At 44.2% G+C, this 22,132-nt stretch overlaps 1 protein-coding gene across 2 annotated transcripts in view; it reads right to left on the bottom strand.

Annotated features, from left to right (window-relative positions):
* The window catches only part of SLC43A2 (solute carrier family 43 member 2), a 56,532-nt gene that overhangs the window by 28,757 nt on the left and 5,643 nt on the right, over positions 1-22,132 (bottom strand). For both annotated transcript variants that reach the window (XM_048824332.2, XM_048824331.2), the window contains exons 3-6: positions 12,579-12,783; positions 11,235-11,290; positions 10,069-10,145; positions 1,038-1,130 (exon numbers count right to left, since the gene is read on the bottom strand). In XM_048824332.2, the coding sequence (XP_048680289.1) occupies positions 1,038-1,130; positions 10,069-10,145; positions 11,235-11,290; positions 12,579-12,783 (431 nt within the window). The remainder of the gene's footprint in view (positions 1-1,037; positions 1,131-10,068; positions 10,146-11,234; positions 11,291-12,578; positions 12,784-22,132) is intronic.

The following is a 22,132-nucleotide window of genomic DNA, read 5'->3' on the forward strand; positions in this document are numbered from 1 at the left end:
AAATATCTCACCCTCCGACTTCACCACCTCAACCAAGCTTCAGCAATCATCATTGCTGTGTACAGTATTAAATTGTTTGTTTAAAACTTATACTCTGTGTGTGTGTGTCTGTCTGTCTGTCTTTTGTCTGGCAAAAAAAATTTCCCTGGAACCTAACTCCCCCTATTTACATTAATTCTTGTGGGGAAATTGGATTCGCTTAACATTGTTTTGCTTAAAGTAGCATTTTTCAGGAACATAACTACAACGTTAAGCGAGGAGTTAATGTGCAGTCATTTGAGAAGTTACATCTAGATCTTCTTAGGAAACCCATTAGGAACTTTGCTGCATGGTTGGTATAACTTGGTCTGACCGACTGTCTGGACCCATAAGAGTCTTGGATTTATAGAAGCTAAACCGTATTAATTTTGCCTCTGCGGATGAATCTTTGTCAGTGAGCACCAGTACCAATGTATTAAATAGCACAGACTTACTGGCTGTCCTTCCCTTTCAGAGCTCTCCACGAAACTCTCTAATTAGTCTTATCACTATCTGAAGGTGGACAGCCACCTCCAGATAATAATCAAAAGTTGATATTTTATTACAGTCGGTCCCATGGATTCCAGGATTTAAAATTTATATTTTTCAACTCCAGAGATTACTTATATCACTAAAGATGGAAAATGCTTTTGTTTCTTTAACACCACTATAATCCTATGACTTGTACACTTTTCACTGAAAACATCTCAGAACTTCTAAAAACCATCCTGGCCAGTTTATAGACCTATCTGAGGTACTATCTGAGCATCTCAAAATCTTTAATGTATTTATCCTCCCAACACTCAGGTCAGGTAGGAAAGGTCTATTATCCCCATTTCAAATGTCTTGCCCAAGGTCACACAGGAAGTCTGTGGCACAGCAGGGAAATGAACATAGGTCTCATATATCCCAGGTTAGCACCACCCTTTCTAATTACCATCATGCAGCATGGAGTCTAAGACAGCAACCTCAGAATTGAGGAGCCAAATTTGTCAGAGCTCAGGATTCCACATCCTCACCTTGATTCCAGGAAAAGTGACAGCCGAAGACGCGTAGGAGCCAATCATCAGAGCAATGAACGTGGAACGAAGATCACCAAACATGTTGGGCAGCTGAAAAGGGGGGGGGGGGGAGGAGGGAAGAAAAAACAAACAAAACATCTTGTTGAAACTGGACTAGGGGAAGAAGGAAGGAAGAGAAGAACATTGCTTTGAGAAGCCCCTGGCACCAAATATTTTGGCCTCTGGATCTAGGAAATGGAAGAAAATGTTAATTATTCAATAATTTATTTGGCTTTCCACAACAGTACACTGGGATGCAATGAGGCTGTGAAAGTGCTCATCTGCTCTGCTGCCTTTAGTGTTACCCCATCAAGGCTTGCCTACACAGGGAAGTTTACCAGTATATTTATACCAGTATGTCACACACTGGAAAAAGCACTTTAATTCCAGAATAAGAGTGCCCATACAGGTAGTTATAAGTATATCACTATAGTTATGCCAGTAAATTTCCCCATGTAGAAAAGCCCTTAATAACTAGCTTTTAAACCAAAAGAAACATGGCCATTGCTGCAGCTTTTCTTGCTGCCTTTGGGAGCAGGTCTTCTCTACACATTAATTATCCTTTGCATAAAGGTGTCTGTCTTTAACTCCCCCACTGCCCACTCTTTCACGATCGTATTTTCCAACGAGTTTCCATGTCAAACTTTGTGTTCACCACCTTTCTCTACACCTCTGAATTGTATACACCTCGGTCCCGTCTACTAGCTAGAAAAGGGGAGATTAATATAGATTAATAATGCCCCCAACCTCTAACACACACAACCCACAGGATACTGATCTCCACTCACTTCCATATTATTTCTCATTCTTCAGCATCCTAACTGCATCACAGTCCCTCAAACTCTAGGGGAGTTATTCCCAGCACTTTGTACAATGCCACAATTGTTCATAGATCATAAAGCCAGAAGGGGTCTACTTCTAAGACTGATAAATAAAGCAATATTATTTTATTTGCTGTTTAGGGACCTTGCTGAGCTGCAAAAAATTAGACCAAACCTGAAGAAACGAGCTCTCACATACGTGCGTTGCAATAGGAAAACAAATCCATTTTTCCCAGTAATAAGGCAGGCATGCCAGTCAGTGCCAAGGTGGGATCTCCTGCATGTTTATATTTTGAAGTCCTCCTGTAAGTGCCATCTGGCTCAGTTATGTATCATGGTTATTTCTCGTTACAAACTTTCGTATGGAATGCATCTCCAGGGCCTTGAATCATCTCAGAGCAGGAGCAGCAGTTATGATGTTTAGAGATTTAGGCCAGGTCTACATTACCACTTACATCGCTCAGGGGTGTGAATAAGCCATCTCCCTGAGTGACGTAAATTACACCGACCTAAGCACCTTTGTGAAGAGTGGAGAAGCTACCACCGCTCACGGAGGTGGATTTATTATGTTGATGGGAGATCTCTCTCCCATCAGCACAGAGCAGTAGTCTCCAACCTTTTTATGCACAAGATCACTTTTTGAATTTAAGTCCAACCCATGATCTCCCCCACCCCTTTCCCGAGGCCCCACCCTGCTCACTCTATCCCCCCTACCCTCCGTCGCTCGCTCTCACTCACTTTCACTGGGCTGGAGCAGGGGTTTGGGAGGGGGTGCAGGCTCTGGGCTGAGGGGTTCGGAGTGTGGGAGGGGGTTTTAGGTGGAGCCTGGGGCAGGGGGTTGGGGTGCTGGCTCTGGGAGAGGGCTCCGGGCTGGAGATTTGGGGTACAGGAGGGGGTGAGGGGTGCAAACTCTGGGAGGGGGCTGAGGTGGAGGAGGGGGTTTGGGATGGAGGCTCCAGCAGGGGGCTAAAGGCTGGGGAAGGGGGTTGGGGTGCAGGAGGGGGTATGGGGTGCTGGCTCCGGGAGAGGGCTCAGGGCTGAAGGTTTGGGGTGCAGGAGGGATTTGAGGTGGTGGCTCCAGGAGGAGGCTCAGGGCTGGGGTGTGGGCTCCCACCAGGCAGCACTTACCTTGGGCAGCTCCTGGTCGCCAGCGCAGCGGGGCTAAGGCAGGCTCCCTGCCTGCCCTGGCAGCACCACCCCTACAGCCCCCATTGACCACAGTTCCCTGTTCCCAGCCAATGGGAGCTGCGGGGGTGGTTCTTGAAGGCAGGAGCAGTGCATGGAGACTCCTGCCGCCCCCCAGGGGCTGCAGAGGCATGCTGGCCGCTTCTGGGAGCAGTGGGAGGCCGCGGCAGGCAGGGAGCCTGCCTTAGCCCCACTTCACCGCCCGACTTTTAGTGACTGGAGATCGCAATTGACTGCTGGAGGCTCCAGGATTGACCAGTTGATCGTGATCTATGGGTTGGTGACCGCTGGCAAAGAGCATCTTCACCAGACATGCTGCAGCTGCACCATATAGCACAGACTAGCCCTTACTCTACTTTTGGGGAAACGTGAGAAAACAACTTGGTGGCAGCAGGGCATGCTGCAATGTTCTGCAGTAGGACATGCCCACACCCAGATACCTACATCCAGAACAGCTGTCAACTGACTGTCCTAGGGAGGTGTGCATTGGAAACATATAAAGCGATCTCTTCCCAGGCATGAAATTGCAGCTCTGGGTGTGGTAGCCTAAATCTGCACCACAACACAACACCTGTCACACTGTAACCTCTCTGTCTTACTCTAGAAAGAAGCTGGTCCTTGTCACCAGGCAGGGAATTCAGCTCCTGTTTATTTAAATTCAATAATACCCTAAACCTAAATAAGCCTACAGAATTACAACAGCTGCTGCGGGAAGGGCTTCAAGCAGGGCAAGTACTCCACAAACACAGCTGCTTCATGGCTTGGTTTTCTTTCAAAGCAACAGAGATCACACAAAGAGCTTTTTCTACACAGCACAGAAGCAAGACTCAAGCCTAGGTGACACTTCAACCATAGTGGTTGGTGGCAATTTTTAGTAATGTGCTTGAAGAAGCAAAACAGTCTTTGCCATTATATCCAAGTCTTTTTATGGCAAGGAGGGAAGGCAGAACCTGTGCTCCTCTCTGCATTAGGGCAGAATTTTGAGAAAGGCTCACTTTCCAAAGAACATAGCTCCCATTTAAGTACTAAAACAAATAGCTGGATTTTCAAGAGAGTTCAGCATATTTGGATGAACTCTCTAGAAAACCTGGCCCCAATTGTTGGCCCTGACCACTTGATTATCTGAACCTGAGATTTTTGTGGGGGAGCGGGGTGGAGAAGGGAAGAAAGAGCTGGTCCTAAAAGGAAAACCTTCAAAATAGACCAGGAAAAGGGCACTGGTGCTATCCTCCTTCCATATCCTGTTTCCCCATCAGTGTTGCCAACTCTTGATGTTCGGTGTTTTTCTTAAAGCTCCAGCTACTAGGGACCGGCAGTTACACAATCAGCAGCTTTCATTATTTAAAAAAAAATATATTTTCTAGCTCTCATGGTTGCAGAAGAGGAGACTTGAAAAAGTGAACCATAAAAAGGCAGAGAGACCCAAAATTTTATTATTTTTCATATATTTTCAAGGCTATAAGGGACCATTTCATCTAGTCTGATTTCTTGCATAACAGGCCAGAGAATTTCATCCAGCACTTTCTGCATCAAGCCCTAAATTGTAGCTGAGCTACAGCACATCTTTTAGAAAGAAAGGCAATCTTGATTTAAAGGTTCCAAGTGACAGAGAATCCACCACATCACAAGGTAAACTGTTCCAGTGGCTGATCACCCTCACCATTAAAATTTTGCACTTTATTTCTAATCTGAATTTGTGCAACTTCTCAGCTTCCAGCCACTGGATTTTGTAATGCATTTTTCTGCAAGATTGAAGGGCCTTCCACTATCAGAAATTCTTTCCTCACATAGATACTAATGACAGTGATCATGTCACCTCTTTACCTTCTCTTGGATAAACTAAATATATTGGAGCTTCTTCCATCATGTAAGAGATTTTCCAGATCCAGAATAATTCTTGTACCTCATTTCTAAACTCTTTCCAATCTTGATGTGTGGATTCCAAAACTGGGCACAGTATTCCAATAATGGTCTCACTGATGCTGTATGCAGTGACAAAAAACACCTACCTACTCCTACACTACATTCCTCTGCTTATGCAACCAAGGATTATGTTAGCCTCTTAGCACTGAGAGCCCATGTTCAGCCAGTCACCACCATGACCTCTATGTCCCTTTAAGAGTAATCACTTTTCAAGATATAGTCCCAATCCTGCACATGTGACTTTATGATTAAAGGCCTAACAAGTGTTTTGAATGCTTGGGGTTGCAGTACTGAGACTTCTCCATGTAAAGAGGAGCTACAAAGTAAAAACAAAGAAAAGCATGTTTGGGTCTTCTTGCTTCCCCATAGTATATGAATGGGGCAGGAAAGGGCTGTGTATGCTTGGGTTTTTGGGTTGTTTTTTCTTTTATTTTTTTAACATTAGAAATAAAAGTTCTGACTTCGTGGTTTTTGCTGGGAGGACTGGAGAGAATTCATGGGAAATCCCAAGAGACTGAAATTGAGCATCTGGGAGAGGCATTTTTAGTCAATGTCTAAAACTTGTTTTTCTGTTAATAGCTATTTAATTTGAACTCCTTCCAAGCCCTAGAGAAATGTTCACTATGAAAGTATCATTCCATCAAGGCCAGGGGAAGTTCCAGTTCCCCTTCTCCAGGAAAAAAAAACAACTTGATATTCCGAATACTGCTTAGTAATAAAGACACTCACAAGGCTGCCCTTCCCCATTACAGAACAGCAGCAAAGGACACAAGCTTGTTTTCTATCCTATTCTCATTTTAAAATACAGCTGTTTTTCTTCTTGATGCTCCCTGCTACAATCTATAAAAGGCCCTCTGTGGTAATTTATCACATATGTTTATCTCCCTGTGCAGAATAGTTTGGCTTGAGCTCCCTGTGCTCTTAGATTCCTGTGTTGCAGTCAGCCACCAGCATGGATTGCTCTGTGTCCATTTACAAACGCCTGCTTACAATGGCTAAATCTAAGTCACTCCCTAGAGATCTCTGCATTGCACTGTAACAGGCAGAGTCTGTCTGACCAGCTTCCCAGAACTGGGAACACCATCACCAGCCATTGTTGCCCTCCCACTCTCCTCCCCAATCTGTCAGCCCTGCAGCTCAGGACATCCAGGAAACACAGATTGAGCAGGCTCAGACATTAGCTTATCAAAGATACTATACAGCCTGCCATTTGTTTTTTATTATATCCCAAGGATTTGTTACAGAGAAGGTTTCAGAATTAGGAGGCAAATTTCATACACAGGGTCCCACATCTTATCCCCCTTTGCCCTGACACAGCTGTTCATATGAAGCATTCTTCCTCAGGCATCATGGGCAGACTTCACCCTCTACCACAGCTGACAGGTAGGACCAACTCACACTTCTCCAGGACTAAGGGCAGCAAGGAGGGTGCCTGACTCACACACATTTGAGGTCAGATAGTATCTTTATGCACCCAGGTGGGGTTCCACCCATTGGCTGGAGTTGATAAGGGTGGAGCCACAGCCCAGGAAACAAGCAACTCATAGCTCAATACCTGTGACCCATCTTGTAAGGGTTGGAAACCTCATCACCATCAGCTACAAAGGATCCACTCCTTTGAGCAGTTAGTCTGAATAAAAATTCATCTTGACAAGTTTTCATCCACTGCCTTTAAAAAACAAAAAAACATATGAAGTAGCAACCTTCACCAGAACTATGGCTGCACAGAATTAGCTCTTGCAGCAGAGGGTGAGGCCCCTAGGATTTGCATTCCCAACCTAAGCAGCACTATAGGTCATTGCAATTGGAGGGGTGGTGAAGTCACTTTGTTTTTTCTCAGGACTTACATACACAAACATCTACGCACTCACCAGTCAGTTCCTGTACCAGCCAGAATGGGCTCCTCACACCACATTCAACTCATTAGGACTGGAGACATTAGTGCAGAAGCATCTGGACTTTGGGCAATGAATATCAAGCTCTTCAGATCTCCTTACCTAAAGCTCATCTCAGTCTCATTGTTCCCAGCTCACCTCTAAATTCCCTTCTCATTATGATCACACTGTGTATGTAACATCCACACTGCCCCAGAGCAGGAGGCATCCCCTGGTAATGGCAATACCTATATGCACAGCATTCATTCTCTGATTTTCCCCCCCCTTCTCACACCTTTCTACATACAGCTCATGGGAAAGGGCCCTCACACTAGTTCCCACATTTACATGTATAGCTATTACACGCCCCAAAGAGAATTTATGCAGGCAAATCAGCCTAATGTCTAACTTCCCGATCTATGCATGGAAATGCAAGTTTGGGGGTATAAAGACACAGGTCCAAAGTTAGAGACAAGTTTTGAAATGCTGGGTCTCTGGCCACAAGATAGGGCTCCTGCTGAGATAAACTGTCATACAAAAGAACTCTGAAGACCACTTCCCCACAGCCCAAGTCACAACTCTGGGTGCAAACTCAGTCCAGATGAGCACTGGCAATCACAAAGGTTTACTAATGGTTACTTTTAGAATGGTTTCAGATTCTAACCTTTATTCTTATAAGGCTTTACCTTCACCTCTGAAGACCAGTTTCCTTATTGCTTCTGTTCTCATTTGCGGTGATGAAGGTATTAATAGGCTGCTGGATTTCTCTTTCTATGAAAAGCTATAGACACATGAAATACTCACTTGCTGTATTATAGAGTGGCAACACCAAGCAGAAAAATATCCTATTACCTGCAATTCATAAGTGTCAGAGCACATCCACTTGCAACCAATGACACTCATATCTAAGCCCCCATAGCATTCCCCAGTGCTCTGACATTGCATCACAGACCTAGCCCCACTTATGAGTGAAAGTGGATTCTGCTCTAGATCAGACTCAGAGCTGCAAGCCTCTCTCACACACCCTCTAAGAGTACTTTGAATTTGGTCATATGGGGAGGAATTTGAAAGAAGCAGAGGAGTGCATAAGGGAGGCCTGCTGTCAGCCTGGTTTATTATTACCAATGTGCACTGCAATAAGTTTGAGCTGCCAGAGAGGACCACAGCTCCTGCAGTTCTCCCCAGGCCTCACCCAGTTACAATTATTTCAGTATAAGAGGGGCCATGCGTGGCATTTTCATTGCTAGTCAGACAGAATATCAGGAAAGAGACAGGTTTCAGAGTAGCAGCCGTATTAGTCTGTATTTGCAAAACGAAAAGGAGTACTTGTGGCACCTTAGAGACTAACAAATTTATTTGAGCATAAGCTTTCGTGAGCTACAGCTCACTAAAGAGACAGTTAAGGATGCCTACACACAGCCTCTCTCATATAGCATGCAACCTCCATCTCTCCAATAGTGACCCAGATAAACACAAAGTTACCAAACCACCACCCTTGACACTAACATGATATGAGTCACCTTAGCAGCCCCACAGGCTTATTCATGGGCCCCTCCTTGCTGGTGTTTGTCTCCTTATGTTCTGCCTGTGTCATACTCCATTTACCCTGTACACTCTTTGGGTCCAGGACTACAGCCAGGGTTTTCAGAAGTGGGTGTTTCATATTAATTTAGAAGCCAGGCTTTATACACATTTTTGAAACTTTTGGACTATGACTTTACTTGCTATCTAAAGCAGCTGCCACAATTCTGACATTACAATACATACAACAGCATCCATACCCAGCCTCTGCCCATGACAATTCACAGGAACTCAGTCTGTGTGTAACCCATAGGTTAGAGAGAAAATTAAAAACAAGGTGAAAGTGATCTGGGTCCAAACCTTTGAGACATTTTTGATCAAAACAGGTAATATAACTGCTTCTCAAGCAATTTTCTGAGAGATTTTCAGGTCAGAACACCTAGTTCCAGCCACACTAACAAGGGTAAGAGTAATGAGGTGAAAAATTCATTCTCAAATTGGTTGCTGCATCTGCTCCCATCTCTAAGCAACAAGAGCCCCAAAATGCAGAGAGGCAGCAGACTTAGCCACTGGCTGATGTTTGTGCTCCACTCAATGGACTGAGTAAACAGACATAAGTATGCTGCACAGATGGAGCTGGGCTGGGCATATTTCAACAGCTCAGCACTTCCAAGAAAAAGTCTGTCAGCACCTTGGAGTAATTCTCATTCATATAAAAGGGAAAAGCCCGTTGTGCCAAGGAACTCTCCTTCCCTGTCTAGGGAGGGGTGGGGTAGGGGGGGAAAAAAAAAATCAATCACACAGCCACGCTCAAAAGGAACTGGTCTGTACTAGTACTTGTCCCGCACCTCAGAACAACTCCCTATGCTGTTAATTGCTTTGTTGCTGGTCAATGCAGTACTACAAACAATAGTATCTGCCATTTACAAAAGAACAGTACTTCCCCGCCTTCCTGCCCAAGATTTCCTTACATCCTTCAACTTTCAAGAGCCTTGTGCTCCTCCACCTTCTCCTAAGAAGAAGCTAAAGCTAAATTCAGTGCATTACATGTGGACCCTGCTTCAGTCAGCTGCATTGCACATGTGTAAGTGAATGCAGAATCTGGTTCAAAAGACAGAAAAGAGCCTTCTCTTCCCTCTCACCAACTATCCCCACTGGTAAGGGACAGCTGAGCCCTGGGCTAACCATCCAATAGCAAGCTTTTCAAATAGAAGAGTCATAGGCCAACTACCCCATTCATATAAAAAAATACAGGTGAGCATGAATCTATTCAACTCAGCAAACAATGAAGGATCCACTCGGCACCTTCCTGCCAGTTCAGTTCACCAGATAGATAAGGGGTTCTCAAACTGGGGGTCACAAGGTTATTACATGGGGGTCATGAGCAGTCACTCTCTACCCCCAAACCCCATTTTGCCTCCAGCATTTATAACAGTTGTTAAATGTGTTTTTAATTTATAAGGGGGGGGGGCCCACACTCAGAGGCTGTGTGTGAAAGCGGTCACCAATACAAAAGTTTGAGAACCACAGACCTAGATAATGGGAAAATAATATCTCCCTATTCCCTATAGGTGGGGCCTTGCAAAGAACTGTGGGGTGGAAGCCAAAGAGGATAAATGAAGGGAGGGCAGATTCACAATTGCTCACATAACTCTCTTCACTTACCGTAAGTGAGGTAAAGGTCATGCACATTCCACCAAAGCCATTCAGAGCCAGTGAGATGAAGATCAGCACCGACAGTGCTGCAGTGGAAAAAACAAGAGCATTTACTGGATGGAATCACAGTGTCCCCAAAATCCTGGTTCCAACAAGTAGAATTTTGGCAGGACTGAGCCAACGTCCTGCACAGAGTGAAAGGCTCCATCCAAACTGGCTCATTCTAGATGCACACTGTTCATTCTAAGCTAAGGTCACAGGGAAAGAACTTCAGGTACTAGGAGAATCAGAATTCAGTGTGAGCACCACTTTGCAGAGCCGTGGACACTCGTTTTTCTCTGGGATGTGTGGGAGCCCAAGGTCTCTTCTCTTCCCCCTGTTGAACTGTCTCACTGGTCAGCATTGGTCTCAAAAGGAAAATTTACTTTTTAGAACTGGGCTCCAGGGACTACCTCACTATCTCAGCTAGAGGATATGGCTATATTTACCCTGGGGCTGGGGAAGCCTTGAACATTCAGCATTGGTTACTGCCCATCTCTTAATTCTGGAGGAACCTTTCAACGTTTTTTCTTAAACTTCTCACTGTGAGCTCACCACTGCTGAGGCATCTTACCCTGGCAAAAAAGAGTGAAGCTGGGAAAGACACAGCTGCCTCAGAGCCACCTTTGATACTGCTAAGCAGGGGACCGTACAAGCAGCACAGCCCAGAATCTTCCCTCTGGAGACCAGGCTTAATGCCCCCTCAACACACCACAGGGCTCTGTATCTCACTTGTCAATGGCAGGCCTGGTCTGCAGTGCAAGGTTATTAGACTTTATACGTGATACAAAGCAGGCGGGTAAGAACACTGGCAGGTTTTGGGTTTCTTTTTTTTTTAAAACTTTTTGCTCACAGGGTTCTTGGGATATGGGACTCTGGCTGCATTCCCATCAGTGCTTACAAGAGGAGCTGGGCCTGCCTTTGAGACCCTGCACCCTCCCACAAGGCAATAAGCAAAGTTTGTTCTGTACTTCTTTGGGGTGATCTCTTTAGCTCACTGAGGACACTATAATCAGAGTATGTGCCCTTATTTTAGTGTTCTCTGCACACTACAGCCCCCAGTTACTAGCTGAACCTTTCAGAAGTGCAGCAACCCCAAGACCCTTTCAGTAGAGTCCACAGAGCTCAGTACTTACAGTTTGGGTTACTAGCTCCATACGCAGTCATCACACAGGACACAGCAAAGCAGGTACTGAAACAGAACCAAAGCCGTTAGCCGCACGAAAGGAAGCCTGCTGTAGACAAGCTGCACTGTCTCAGTGCCTGGCTAAGGCTGAGACTTTGAGAGTTAATTGGCTGAAGCAGAATCTGGATAAGATGGAAGGGTTGCAGATGGTTTGGAGACAAAAATCTAGAGTAATGGGTGAAAGTTGTTCATGCACCTTCTATGGGTATTGAAGGGTCAACCTTTCCCAATGCAAAAAACTCAGACTTGAGGTCCTAACAGGTTCTGAATTTTCAGGCAGTGTCCCATAGGGTCTTCCCAAACTTCACCTGCATGCGACAAGGAGACTGCAACCACCTTTCCCCTAAGACATGGCTCTACTCACATCTATCCAGACTTCAGTCCCCTCCAGGTTGGTTTACTGTAAAGCAGCAGCTTGTCTGAAGAGCATTCAGAGCCTTCACCTGCCCACCTCCCAAGTGAGGCAGGTCAATGAGCACAAATACCTGCCCTCAGTGCTTTGCACAAGGTACTGGCTCAGTTCCAGGTGCAATTCACATTGTCTAGGTCTGTAAGTATTCTAACTGTCTGGAACCCAGTTACCCAAGAAAGCACTTCTCCCCTGCACTCTGTCACAGCAACTGTTAATACCAACTCCACATGATCATTTGAGACAGGAAGTGATGCATATTGTTCCTTTGCCACTTGAAAGCACAAGGGAAGCTTTAGACAGGCAATATGCAATTAACTCTGGACCAAATGGGGTAACATCCAGTTCTTGCAAGTCATGTGGGATGGGATAATTTAGTAACCACAAGCAAGACAGATCTTGTTTTCTTGTGTGATATAGCACCATGCTGGGGCATTGACTTAGTATCAGCTTGACTCCCACCCCTACTGACACAGTGGAAGAGTTCTTCTCTCCCCCCAGGACCTCATTTCCTAGGGAATTCAGAAACTCTAGGAACATGGATGTAAGTCCCCTCCTCTTCTCCTTATAGGGAGATTCAACATGCTAAATGAGTTCACCTGTCAGCCTCAGTCCTATCCTGTTCATGGCTGATGGAGCTCTGGGAGATTTCCAGGCCAGTCCAACAGCAAACAGGCTCTATTTTCCTGATGTCCATTTTACAAAGACAACAATAGTGGTCAGAGACCATAGAGATGATGAGAGCCCTGCTGACAGGCATGGGACAAGAACCTGAGTAGAATGAGCTGCTTGCTAGAAACCACTGAACTGTGGACTAAGCAGAACCTCTGGCTCAAAATTAACTTCTAGTTTTGAAACAGTTGGAACAGGCTTCATGACACCAACCTGCCAAGCAGACGCAGTTTGCGAGGACCATATTTGTCCATGACAATCCCAAGAGGCAGAGTGATTGCACTCAGCAAGAAGGATCCAATAGTAAAAGCCAGGTTCAGCATTTCGTCCTGCTCCTGGCAGATGAGCCACCCATTGATCCGAATCACAGCTTCCTGCTCTGTCCTGTTTCCATGTGCAGAGCTGGTGGTAAAATTATCTAGATGGGATAAAAGAGAAACATTGTTATAGTGTAGCGAGGAAGACAGAGCACTAAACCCAGTTACAAAAAGAGGGGCAAGTAGAACAGCCCTGCACATAGGCTGTTGCAACAAAAGGCACAGATCACAATTGCCTAGATACACAGTCAATTTACCCATCTTAATCCAGAATAAAGGTATGCACACAGATTTTCACCAAGATTACCAGACGTGTGAATTACAACCCATACAATTATTTCTGTTCTAGTCACTGGGTAGACAAGCCCTTAGTCTAAAACAATCATTTGAAAGCCTGACATTCAGATGAGCTATGTCACCTCAACTCCCTGCACTGTGATAGGAGCAGTTTAAGAACAGCCAGTCTTAATAGATGAATCTCCAGTTTTAGGCCTGACTCTCCAAGAGGGTGATTCAATAGCCTCCCAGGCCACTTATTCCATTGCCCCAATTGTTCTTCTAGTTATGAACCTTCCAAGCTCCCTGGATGACAGGGAAGGATGGCTCATCTGGGTTCTCTATATACTTGTAGACAGTTCTCCTTTCCCCAGACTTAAAATTTTCAATTCTCTTAACTCCCAAATTGTATTGTACAAAACATTGATCGTTTTTCTCTCTCGCTTTTTTTTCCCCCCTCTCTCTTGCCTTCAGGTGAAGAACGCCAGCTGTGAACTCCCCTATAGAATGAAGTTTGTTATTTATCTTACACAAAATGGCAACTATGGAATCAGGGCAGTTCGAAAAGGAGTTCAACATAAACCCATCTCTGTTTACATGAGTGCTTTCGCTGCCTCTTTCATTCTCTTGCAACAACATCCCAGAAAGGTTTTAAAGTTCTAAAAAGAAAGCATGCTGCATGATATTTTCATTAATATAAATTGCTGATGCACTCCTACATATTTCTATTTTCTGGCAGGATCAATTTTCAAGTCAAGTAAGCTTTGTTAGCATGACAAGGGATTTGGTCTTTCCCCAGCTGGAGAAAATCAATGTCATATAGAACTTTTCTATTGTATTTAATAACTGAAACTGCCTTCATGATAGTAAATATTGCCAAAGCTGACAAAGTTTAACATTCGAAGTTTAGAAATTTTTTTAAATGCATGAATATATAGGAGGAGAATGGTGCCCAAAATTGAACTCATTCCTTAGTGAGATCTAATCCGCCAAGAAAAAAAGGAATCATCTTGTGAGAGAGACTGCTGAATATGACATTTGCCTTTTGCTACAGCATTACCAAAACTATGCCTTTCATCATGCTCTCTAATCCTAGTGGTCCCACTGCCCAGCCACCCTGCAAGTCAGGCTTTAGTATATTTCCCTCTTACCAGAACCTCTATACCTTTGCAGAATTTAGTTATTGAGTTCAAACTAGTTCTACAAGGTTGTGCTGTGGTTTTAGTTCTATCTGCCAAACTGATTACTCCCAGCTTTGTATCAACTGGAAATAAACTCTGCTCCACCCTCCAGGTTTCAAATACCTACACATATTTGGTGACTGGGAAGGTGCCTTCTACATGCACATACCTAATATACAAGCACAGGTGCTCCACAGACCCCCCACAGAAGTACTGGAGTGTCTCTACCTTATTTCATCTAGGTTCTCTCATTAGCACTTTTACTAATGGGGTCTCAGGCTTCCCCTGGCAAGGAACAACAAGTTTTGACCTATTCTTCCTCTTTGTTATTCGCACCAATATTTATAAACCTTTATCCTGTCCCCTCTCTGTTGCCTGTTTTCCATGTCTTCATGTCCAGTTCCTTTGTCCATGTGACCCATTTTTTGTTTTTGGCCCTATCAGCACCCATTCTACAAGTGCAGACTGGAGACGGAATCACAGTGCCCCAGCAGCAATCTCACCACAGCTGGCACAGAGAAATCACCCCCTCATTTGAGATGTTCTTCACAAAAGAATTTCACATTTAGTGCAAATACTGAAGACCGGATCCAAGCCCTACCAGACTCCCATCTCCTGCATCTCACAGTACTTTATAAACTGTAAGCTTTACAACTCTCCTGTGAGAGAGGCAAGGGATACAAAGGGGTCACTTCACCCAGATCCTCAATGCTTTGGGCTATCTGCAGAGATAAGGTCATAGGAAACAGATGTGGGTGAAAGGTTAAACTCAGACAAACAAGAATTAGACAAAACAGAAATGAATTCCCTGTGTCAGCACTCTATTAAGATAGCTGCAGCGCTTAGTTGTGGGCTAGGAGGGAGGGTGGGAGAAACATAGGCAATGCAGTGACCTTATAACTTTTGATTATGCATGTCAAACAGTCTGGGAGCTCTCCGCAGGAGAAAAAGAAAACAGAACAGGCAATAACTTAACAACAACAATGAATGAACCACCATTAATGTTATTAGTGTTTATCCTTGCAACACAGACACTCATCATGTACTCCAATGAGAGGGACACACAAGCGTGAAGGGCAGACAAAGAGGGCAGTAATGTGGGGCACAGTCTTGGGAACAGTGGCCGGATTCCCGTTGAGATTAAACGGACTCTGTACAGGTCACTCAGCCAGAAATGTTTGGGAGCAGGGGTGCTGCACTTCAATTTGTGCCTCTGTAAATCATCTGGTTTTGTGTCTGCCTCAGAGGAAGACCCAGCTAATAGTACCAGGTAGAAACTAAGACACCACCTTATTGCAGAAAAATAGGAATTGCCCAGAGCAATTAAAGAAAACACAACAAAGTAAAATCAAAGTTGTTTAACTAGGGGCTCTGCATTTTGTTATTCAATGACCCTTTCAATGGTTTCTACACAAAAAATAGACCAGTGTATACAGGATATGCATGTCAGAAGATCAATCTGAACCTGTTCCATTTGGGAGAGTAAATTGAATAATTGAATTGAATAATGAGAGGTCCAGATGCACTGTACCCCTGAGAGGTCTCACACTATCAATCAACAGATAGGAATTAGCACCATCACATGACAAGGAGCTAGGATGAGATTACCCTGAATAGAAACTGGATATCTACTTTTAGGTGCCTGGCTACAGCAAATACTCCAATTCTCACTCACACACAGCTCACACCCTGATGTGGACCATTGCGTGGCAATATCACAGTGCCAGTCTCGATCTCTCGTGACTCTGCAGAGTCTGACAGCACCACCCTTTCTGAACTCTTCAGCCAGCGCCCATTTGCACCAAACAACATTTTAGGGTGTTCCTGAGCATGAAGTTCAGGAAGCTACAATTTGAATATATCAGAACAGAGATGTAGCCTGAACTCTGTTACACACTAGAGCAGTTTCAGATCCTTATTAAGAGAAACAACCAGCTAGTATCAGCAGTAATAAGATGACTCATTGCAGCCAACAGTTATTCCATTTACAGAACCTCCAATACCAGCTGCAGAACAACAGCAGCCTCACAGCCTAAGAACCAGCTCAAATTATTTAAACTCTTCAAGGATGAGGGAACTCAGGTGCAACAAAAGCCCTGCAGTGCCCATCAGAATTTGGTCATTTCTGGACCTGCATTCCCCTCCCCACTGCAAAAAAACTAGCATGTAGTTCCCTAGACCAAAAGTTAAGTATTCCATAAGAAGGTCGTTCAGTAACTCCCCTTTGCTAACTTCTCTATGCACCCTAAGCAAACAGTCACACCAGGGATGAACTTGGCCCTCCTAACAATGGTAACTGCCATCTCAAATCTTTTGGGTCAGAAAGATTTAAGCAACTTAGTCTAGAATCCATGGTGGGGGGGTGGGGGGGAAAGCGGGGAGAAAGACAACAGCTGGGAGATGGAGGGTTCCAACACATGCAGACTTTCTAATCTGAGATTTCTTTTGCAACACATACTTATAAAAACAGGTCAGGTGCCCAACTGTCTCTCATTCCTGTTTTTGCTTCCCATATTTTCTTTGATTTCTCAGACAACGCATGTAGAAAACTAGAGTGAAGGGGCTGTGTATGGGTGAACAACTGACTTGCAATACACAGGTTTCCTGTGTCCATAAGAATTTGGCTTATCTTTTTAGTACTTTATGCTTTACACTCTAAATTTACAAAAAGAAAAGGAGGACTTGTGGCACCTTAGAGACTAACAAATTTATTTGAGCATAAGCTTTCGTGAGCTATAGCTCACTTCATCGGATGCATTCAGTGAACTGCATCCGATGAAGTGAGCTGTAGCTCACGAAAGCTTATGCTCAAATACATTGGTTAGTCTCTAAGGTGCCACAAGTCCTCCTTTTCTTTTTGGGAATACAGACTAACACGGCTGCTACTCTGAAACCCTAAATTTAGTTTGTTCTCCAACCCATAACATGCACTCTGTCCACTTATACCATTATGATGAGCTTCCAGTTGATAGAATTTCCCTCCACCTGGATATTCAGACTTTCAATGTTAATTTTAAAAACTCCCCCGCACAGTATGATCTTGTGTTGCTGAGACAGTTACATGGTACCAACATCTTTCTCCTTTTACTGTGATTTCAGTAACAAGTGCTTTGCAATTCAGTAAAAACAGAACATTGCCATACAAATCAAACATTTACCATGTTTATTAGATTAATCATCGCAGAGTCACATGTCTGGCCTTTCCACAAATAGGTCACTTCAAACTGCTTGATTTGTAAGAGCCACTCATGGCTGCAGACTGTGGATATGTGTACACAGCAACTAGAGACATGAGGCTGACCTGTGCCGGCTCATGGGGGTTGGACTGTGGGGCTGTTTCATTGTTGTGTAGACATCCAAGCTCGGGCTGAAGCCTGAGCTCAGGCACCCTCCCATCTTGCAGGTCCTATAGCCAAAGCTCCAGCCTGAGCCTGGAAGCCTACACAGCAATAAAAGAACCCTGCAGCAGGAGCCCAAGTCGGCTGTCACAGGTTTTCCTTTGCGGTGTAGACACACCCTCACTCTGACGGGCTCCACAGCTTTAGTTTAGTGCTAAATTCCAAACATGAGTTAAAAGGCAACATTTTCCTTCTACTTTTTTGCATTACAGACCCATCAAGTTGTAATTCAATTACTACTTTTTAAATCACCTTTTTGGTATCCTGCAAACCTAACTAGCTCTTTATCTCTGCTCCTTGTGAGCAGATTATAATATACCTTGAAAAGACCTTGATCATCAGCCTCCCAACTCATATCAGAAAAAATGCAGCAATTTATGGCCCTGAACACATCAGGCTTCAGAGTCCCCAGTAACTGCCAGTAAAGGCTGCACATCCAGATAAAGTGTGCAGAATCAGCAGTCACTCAATGGGAAAAGTGCAAGTTCAAATAGTTTTGAAGGGCAATTAATAGTAAAATTAAAAGTGGAGCAAAGTGTCACTATTAGATTCCTAGCCAGTTTAGTCCAAATGCACCTACCAGAAAGTGCCCAAGGATGGCATCTAGCCCAGGACAGGAGTCCTCCACTCACCAACCTCATCACAGAACTCACTCTTTCCTAAGGCAGTTCTACACTTAAAATGCTGCAGCAACACGGCTGCATCACTGTAGTGCTTCAGTGAAGATGCTACTACTCCAACAGGAGAGTTTCTCCCATCAGCATAGTTAATCCACCTCCACAAGAGGCGGCAGCTGTGTCAATGGGAGAAGCCTTCCTGTAGACATAGCGCTGTCTACACTGGTCTGGTATAAACTGTGTTGCTCAGGGGTGTGGATTTTTCACAGCCCTGAGTAACAGTTATACTGACGCAAGTCTATAACATAGACCTGGCCTAAATAGTTTGTTACTTTGATTCTCTTACTTTTTCAGGAATTCCTCAGTCAGCATGGATTCACCAAGGGCAAGTCATGCTTGACTAATCTAATTGCCTTCTATGACACGATAATTGGCTCTGTGGATGAAGGGAAAGCAGTGGACATGTTGTTCCTTGACTTTAGCAAAGCTTCTGACACGGTCTCCCACAGTATTCTTGCCAGCAAGTTAAAGAACTATGGGCTGGATGAATGGACTATAAGGTGGATAGAAAGCTGGCCAGATGTCGGGCTCAACGGGTAGTGATCAATGGCTCCATGTCTAGTTGGCAGCCGGTATCAAGTGGAGTGCCCCGAGGGTCAGTCCTGTGGCCGGTTTTGTTCAATATCTTCATAAATGATCTGGAGGATGGTGTGGATTGCACCCTCAGCAAGTTTGCAGATGACACTAAAATGGGAGGAGAGGTAGATACACTGGAGGGTAGGGATAGGATACAGAGGGACCTAGACAAATTGAAGGATTGGGCCAAAAGAAGTCTGATGATGTTCAACAAGGACAAGTGCAGAGTCCTGCACTTAGGACGGAAGAATCCCATGCACCGCTACAGACTAGGGACCGAATGGCTCCGCAGCAGCTCTGCGGAAAAGGACCTAAGGGTTACAGTGGACGAGAAACTGGACATGAGTCAACAGTGTGCCCTTGTTGCCAAGAAGGCCAATGGCATTTTGAGATGTATACGTAGGGGCATTGCCAGCAGATCGAGGGACGTGATCATTCCCCTCTATTCGACACTGGTGAGGCCTCATCTGGAGTACTGTGTCCAGTTTTGGGCCCCACACTGCAAGAAGGATGTGGAAAAATTGGAAAGAGTCCAGCGGAGGGCAACAAAAAATTATTAGGGGACTGGAACACATGACTTATGAGGAGAAGCTGAGGGAACTGGGCATGTTTAGTCTGCGGAAGAGAAGAATAAGAGGGGGATTTGATAGCTGCTTTTAAACTACCTGAAAGGTGGATCCAAAGAGGATGGCTCTAGACTGTTCTCAGTGGTAGCAGATGACAGAACAAGGAGTAATGGTCTCAGGTTGCAGTGGGGGAGATTTAGGCTGGATATTAGGAAAAACTTTTTTACTAGGAGGGTGGTGAAACACTGGAATGCATTACCTAGGGAGGTGGTGGACTCTCCTTCCTTAGAAGTTTTTAAGGTCAGGCTTGACAAAGCCCTGGCTGGGATGATTTAATTGGGGATCGGTCCTCCTTTCAGCAGTGGGTTGGACTAGATGACCTCCGAGGTCCCTTCCAACCCTGATATTCTATGATCCCCATTTTCCTTTTTTAAATAAGGCTACCAAGGAATCCATAGTCTCCCCCTTGGCAGAGCATCTGGATGGAGATCCATATCATGCCTGGAAGGATTTCTGCTATGAAAAAAGCCAGGCTTTTTCTGAATTACAGCCCCTTTCAGGACTGATGTTGAAATCTCCAGAAACAAGTCTGCAAAGGGGACAAGGTCTAACTCTCTGCCTTTAGTCTGGAGGGATCACAAGGAACAGAGTTTTTGCTGATGAGAGGGAAAGCCCTGCTAGTAATCTTTAGCTAATTAGGAAATTTTCTATGCAATAGTCACGTGTGAGCAGCAGAGTCTGAATGACAAATGTTCAAAGGTTAAAAGTTATAAATTTTATTCCCCTGCCAATCTTTAGCTAGAAATCCCTCTCCTGTTTATATCTAACTATCCTGGCAAGGGCTACTGGTTGTAAATATTACTGGGTTATGCTGGGAAAAGGGGTCACCTACAGCACTTAATTCCAGTTAAATCAATGGGCTTAGGCAGATGAGAGAAGTTGGTTGAATTCAAGCCGATCTACTGAGGCTCTTATAACAGTATCCATCACAGTAGCATAGTTCCCATCACACAGGGAAACTGAAGGAAAATGATAGGGGAGTCTGGAAGTGGCCAAAAACTAAATGAGATCTTTGGGAAACCTAATTGCCTTTGAGCTTATACATCTTTTCCCCATTTAGTAGTTGTGATTATAGGCATCAGAATAAATAATTCCTAGGATAGGAAAGGGTGGAAAGAGGGAGAGAGAAAGAAAGAGCACTGATCATAATTGATCTATGGAACTCACTGCCACAAGATATCGAGGCCAAGAATTTAGCAGAATTCTAAAAGGATCAGACATTTATACAGATAAAGAGAACATTAGTTATATTAGATAGTAGTTATATAAAAGATATGGCTTATGCACTGAGGCATGAGTTAGCTACTGACAAAGTGAGGAAAAAACTTCCCTTGTGAGCAAGCTATCTCATCATTTTCCATGATGGAGGTTTAACACCTTCCTCTGAAACATCTGGCATTGGCCACTCTTGGAGACAAGACTAGGTAGACCATTGTTTTAAACTAGTCTGGCAATTTCTATGATATGGAAAACTGTCAGGACAGAAAGTATGTTAGAATATCACTGAGTTGGGAAGAATTTTGCGGGAGGAGGGGCAGGATGGGCAGAATATGGCAAAAAAAAAAAAAAAATCAAGAAGGATTACTTGGGGCTCACAATAAAGTTGGGTCCTGGCTAATTTGGGAGCCTGATGCAGGGGAGAGTATAAAAATCCAATGTTTCTGCTTAAAGAGGTGGAACTCTGGATAAGTTAACTAGGTTATTCCATGTAGATCTGCTGAGCCTCAACTCACCAGCACACAGCTGAGAGAAAACTTGCAATACCGCCTGCTGTCTTTCACTATCATACAAAATGGAATTTTCTAGAATAGTTAACTCAACCCAGGAAGCTTAGAAGAACTTGATGGTGGATAAAAAATGTGAACAGCTATCTAATTGGCAATCAACTCTTTATACCTTGTGCACAGGGAAGTACCATGGAAAACATGTAAATAATGAAAGGGCTCATGTCTACACCACAACTGAACACCAATGGCTGGCCCATGTCAGCTGAAGGACCCTCCAGTCTGAGCCTAAATGCAATTAAACAGCCCCACAGCTGACTCAGATTTGCAGGACTTGAGCTGACACAGGCCAGCCCAGCCTGTGTCAGCTAATTTTAGTCACTAATTTTAGTGTAGACACACCCTTAGTGGTGTCACCTAACAAATGGAGGTAAGAACATAAATATCCCAGATAAGCAACAGCTGGGATGAGAAGCATGAATAAACAGAGCTTTATTCACACAGCTGTGATAACCACTTAACAGCACATGAAGGAGGGAGATAAACTGTTTCAGTCAGGGACATAAGGTGTAAGTATCGGATGTGATGGATCAGACCATGGGCTAGTTCAGTACCCTGCCTCTTGAACTGGCAAATGCTAGATACTCCAAAAGAAGTCAGTCAAGCTACCCTTAATTAACCTAACCAACTGTGTATGCCAATTCCTTTCCACCCACCACAGGTAATCAGATTGTCATGAAGGATGGTATTTTACTACCTTTGTTCTCTTTATCTGCATGGTTACAGAGGTTATTAATGGTTATAAGTTTTAGACTAGAAGGCAGGAAAAATGCAATATACAAAACTTTAAGACTAGGACATCTTGCAGCATTCTACAGTCATCATGTATACAGTACATGAAATGAAACTTTAACCAGCATTGTAGTGCAGCCAAGCTAGGGTGAAAGAGGCAGATGTTTAGGGTGTAGCATTGCTGTATGTTGTTAGTTTAG

Source organism: Caretta caretta, chromosome 17 (assembly GCF_965140235.1).
Source record: "Caretta caretta isolate rCarCar2 chromosome 17, rCarCar1.hap1, whole genome shotgun sequence".
NCBI lineage: Eukaryota > Metazoa > Chordata > Testudines > Cheloniidae > Caretta > Caretta caretta.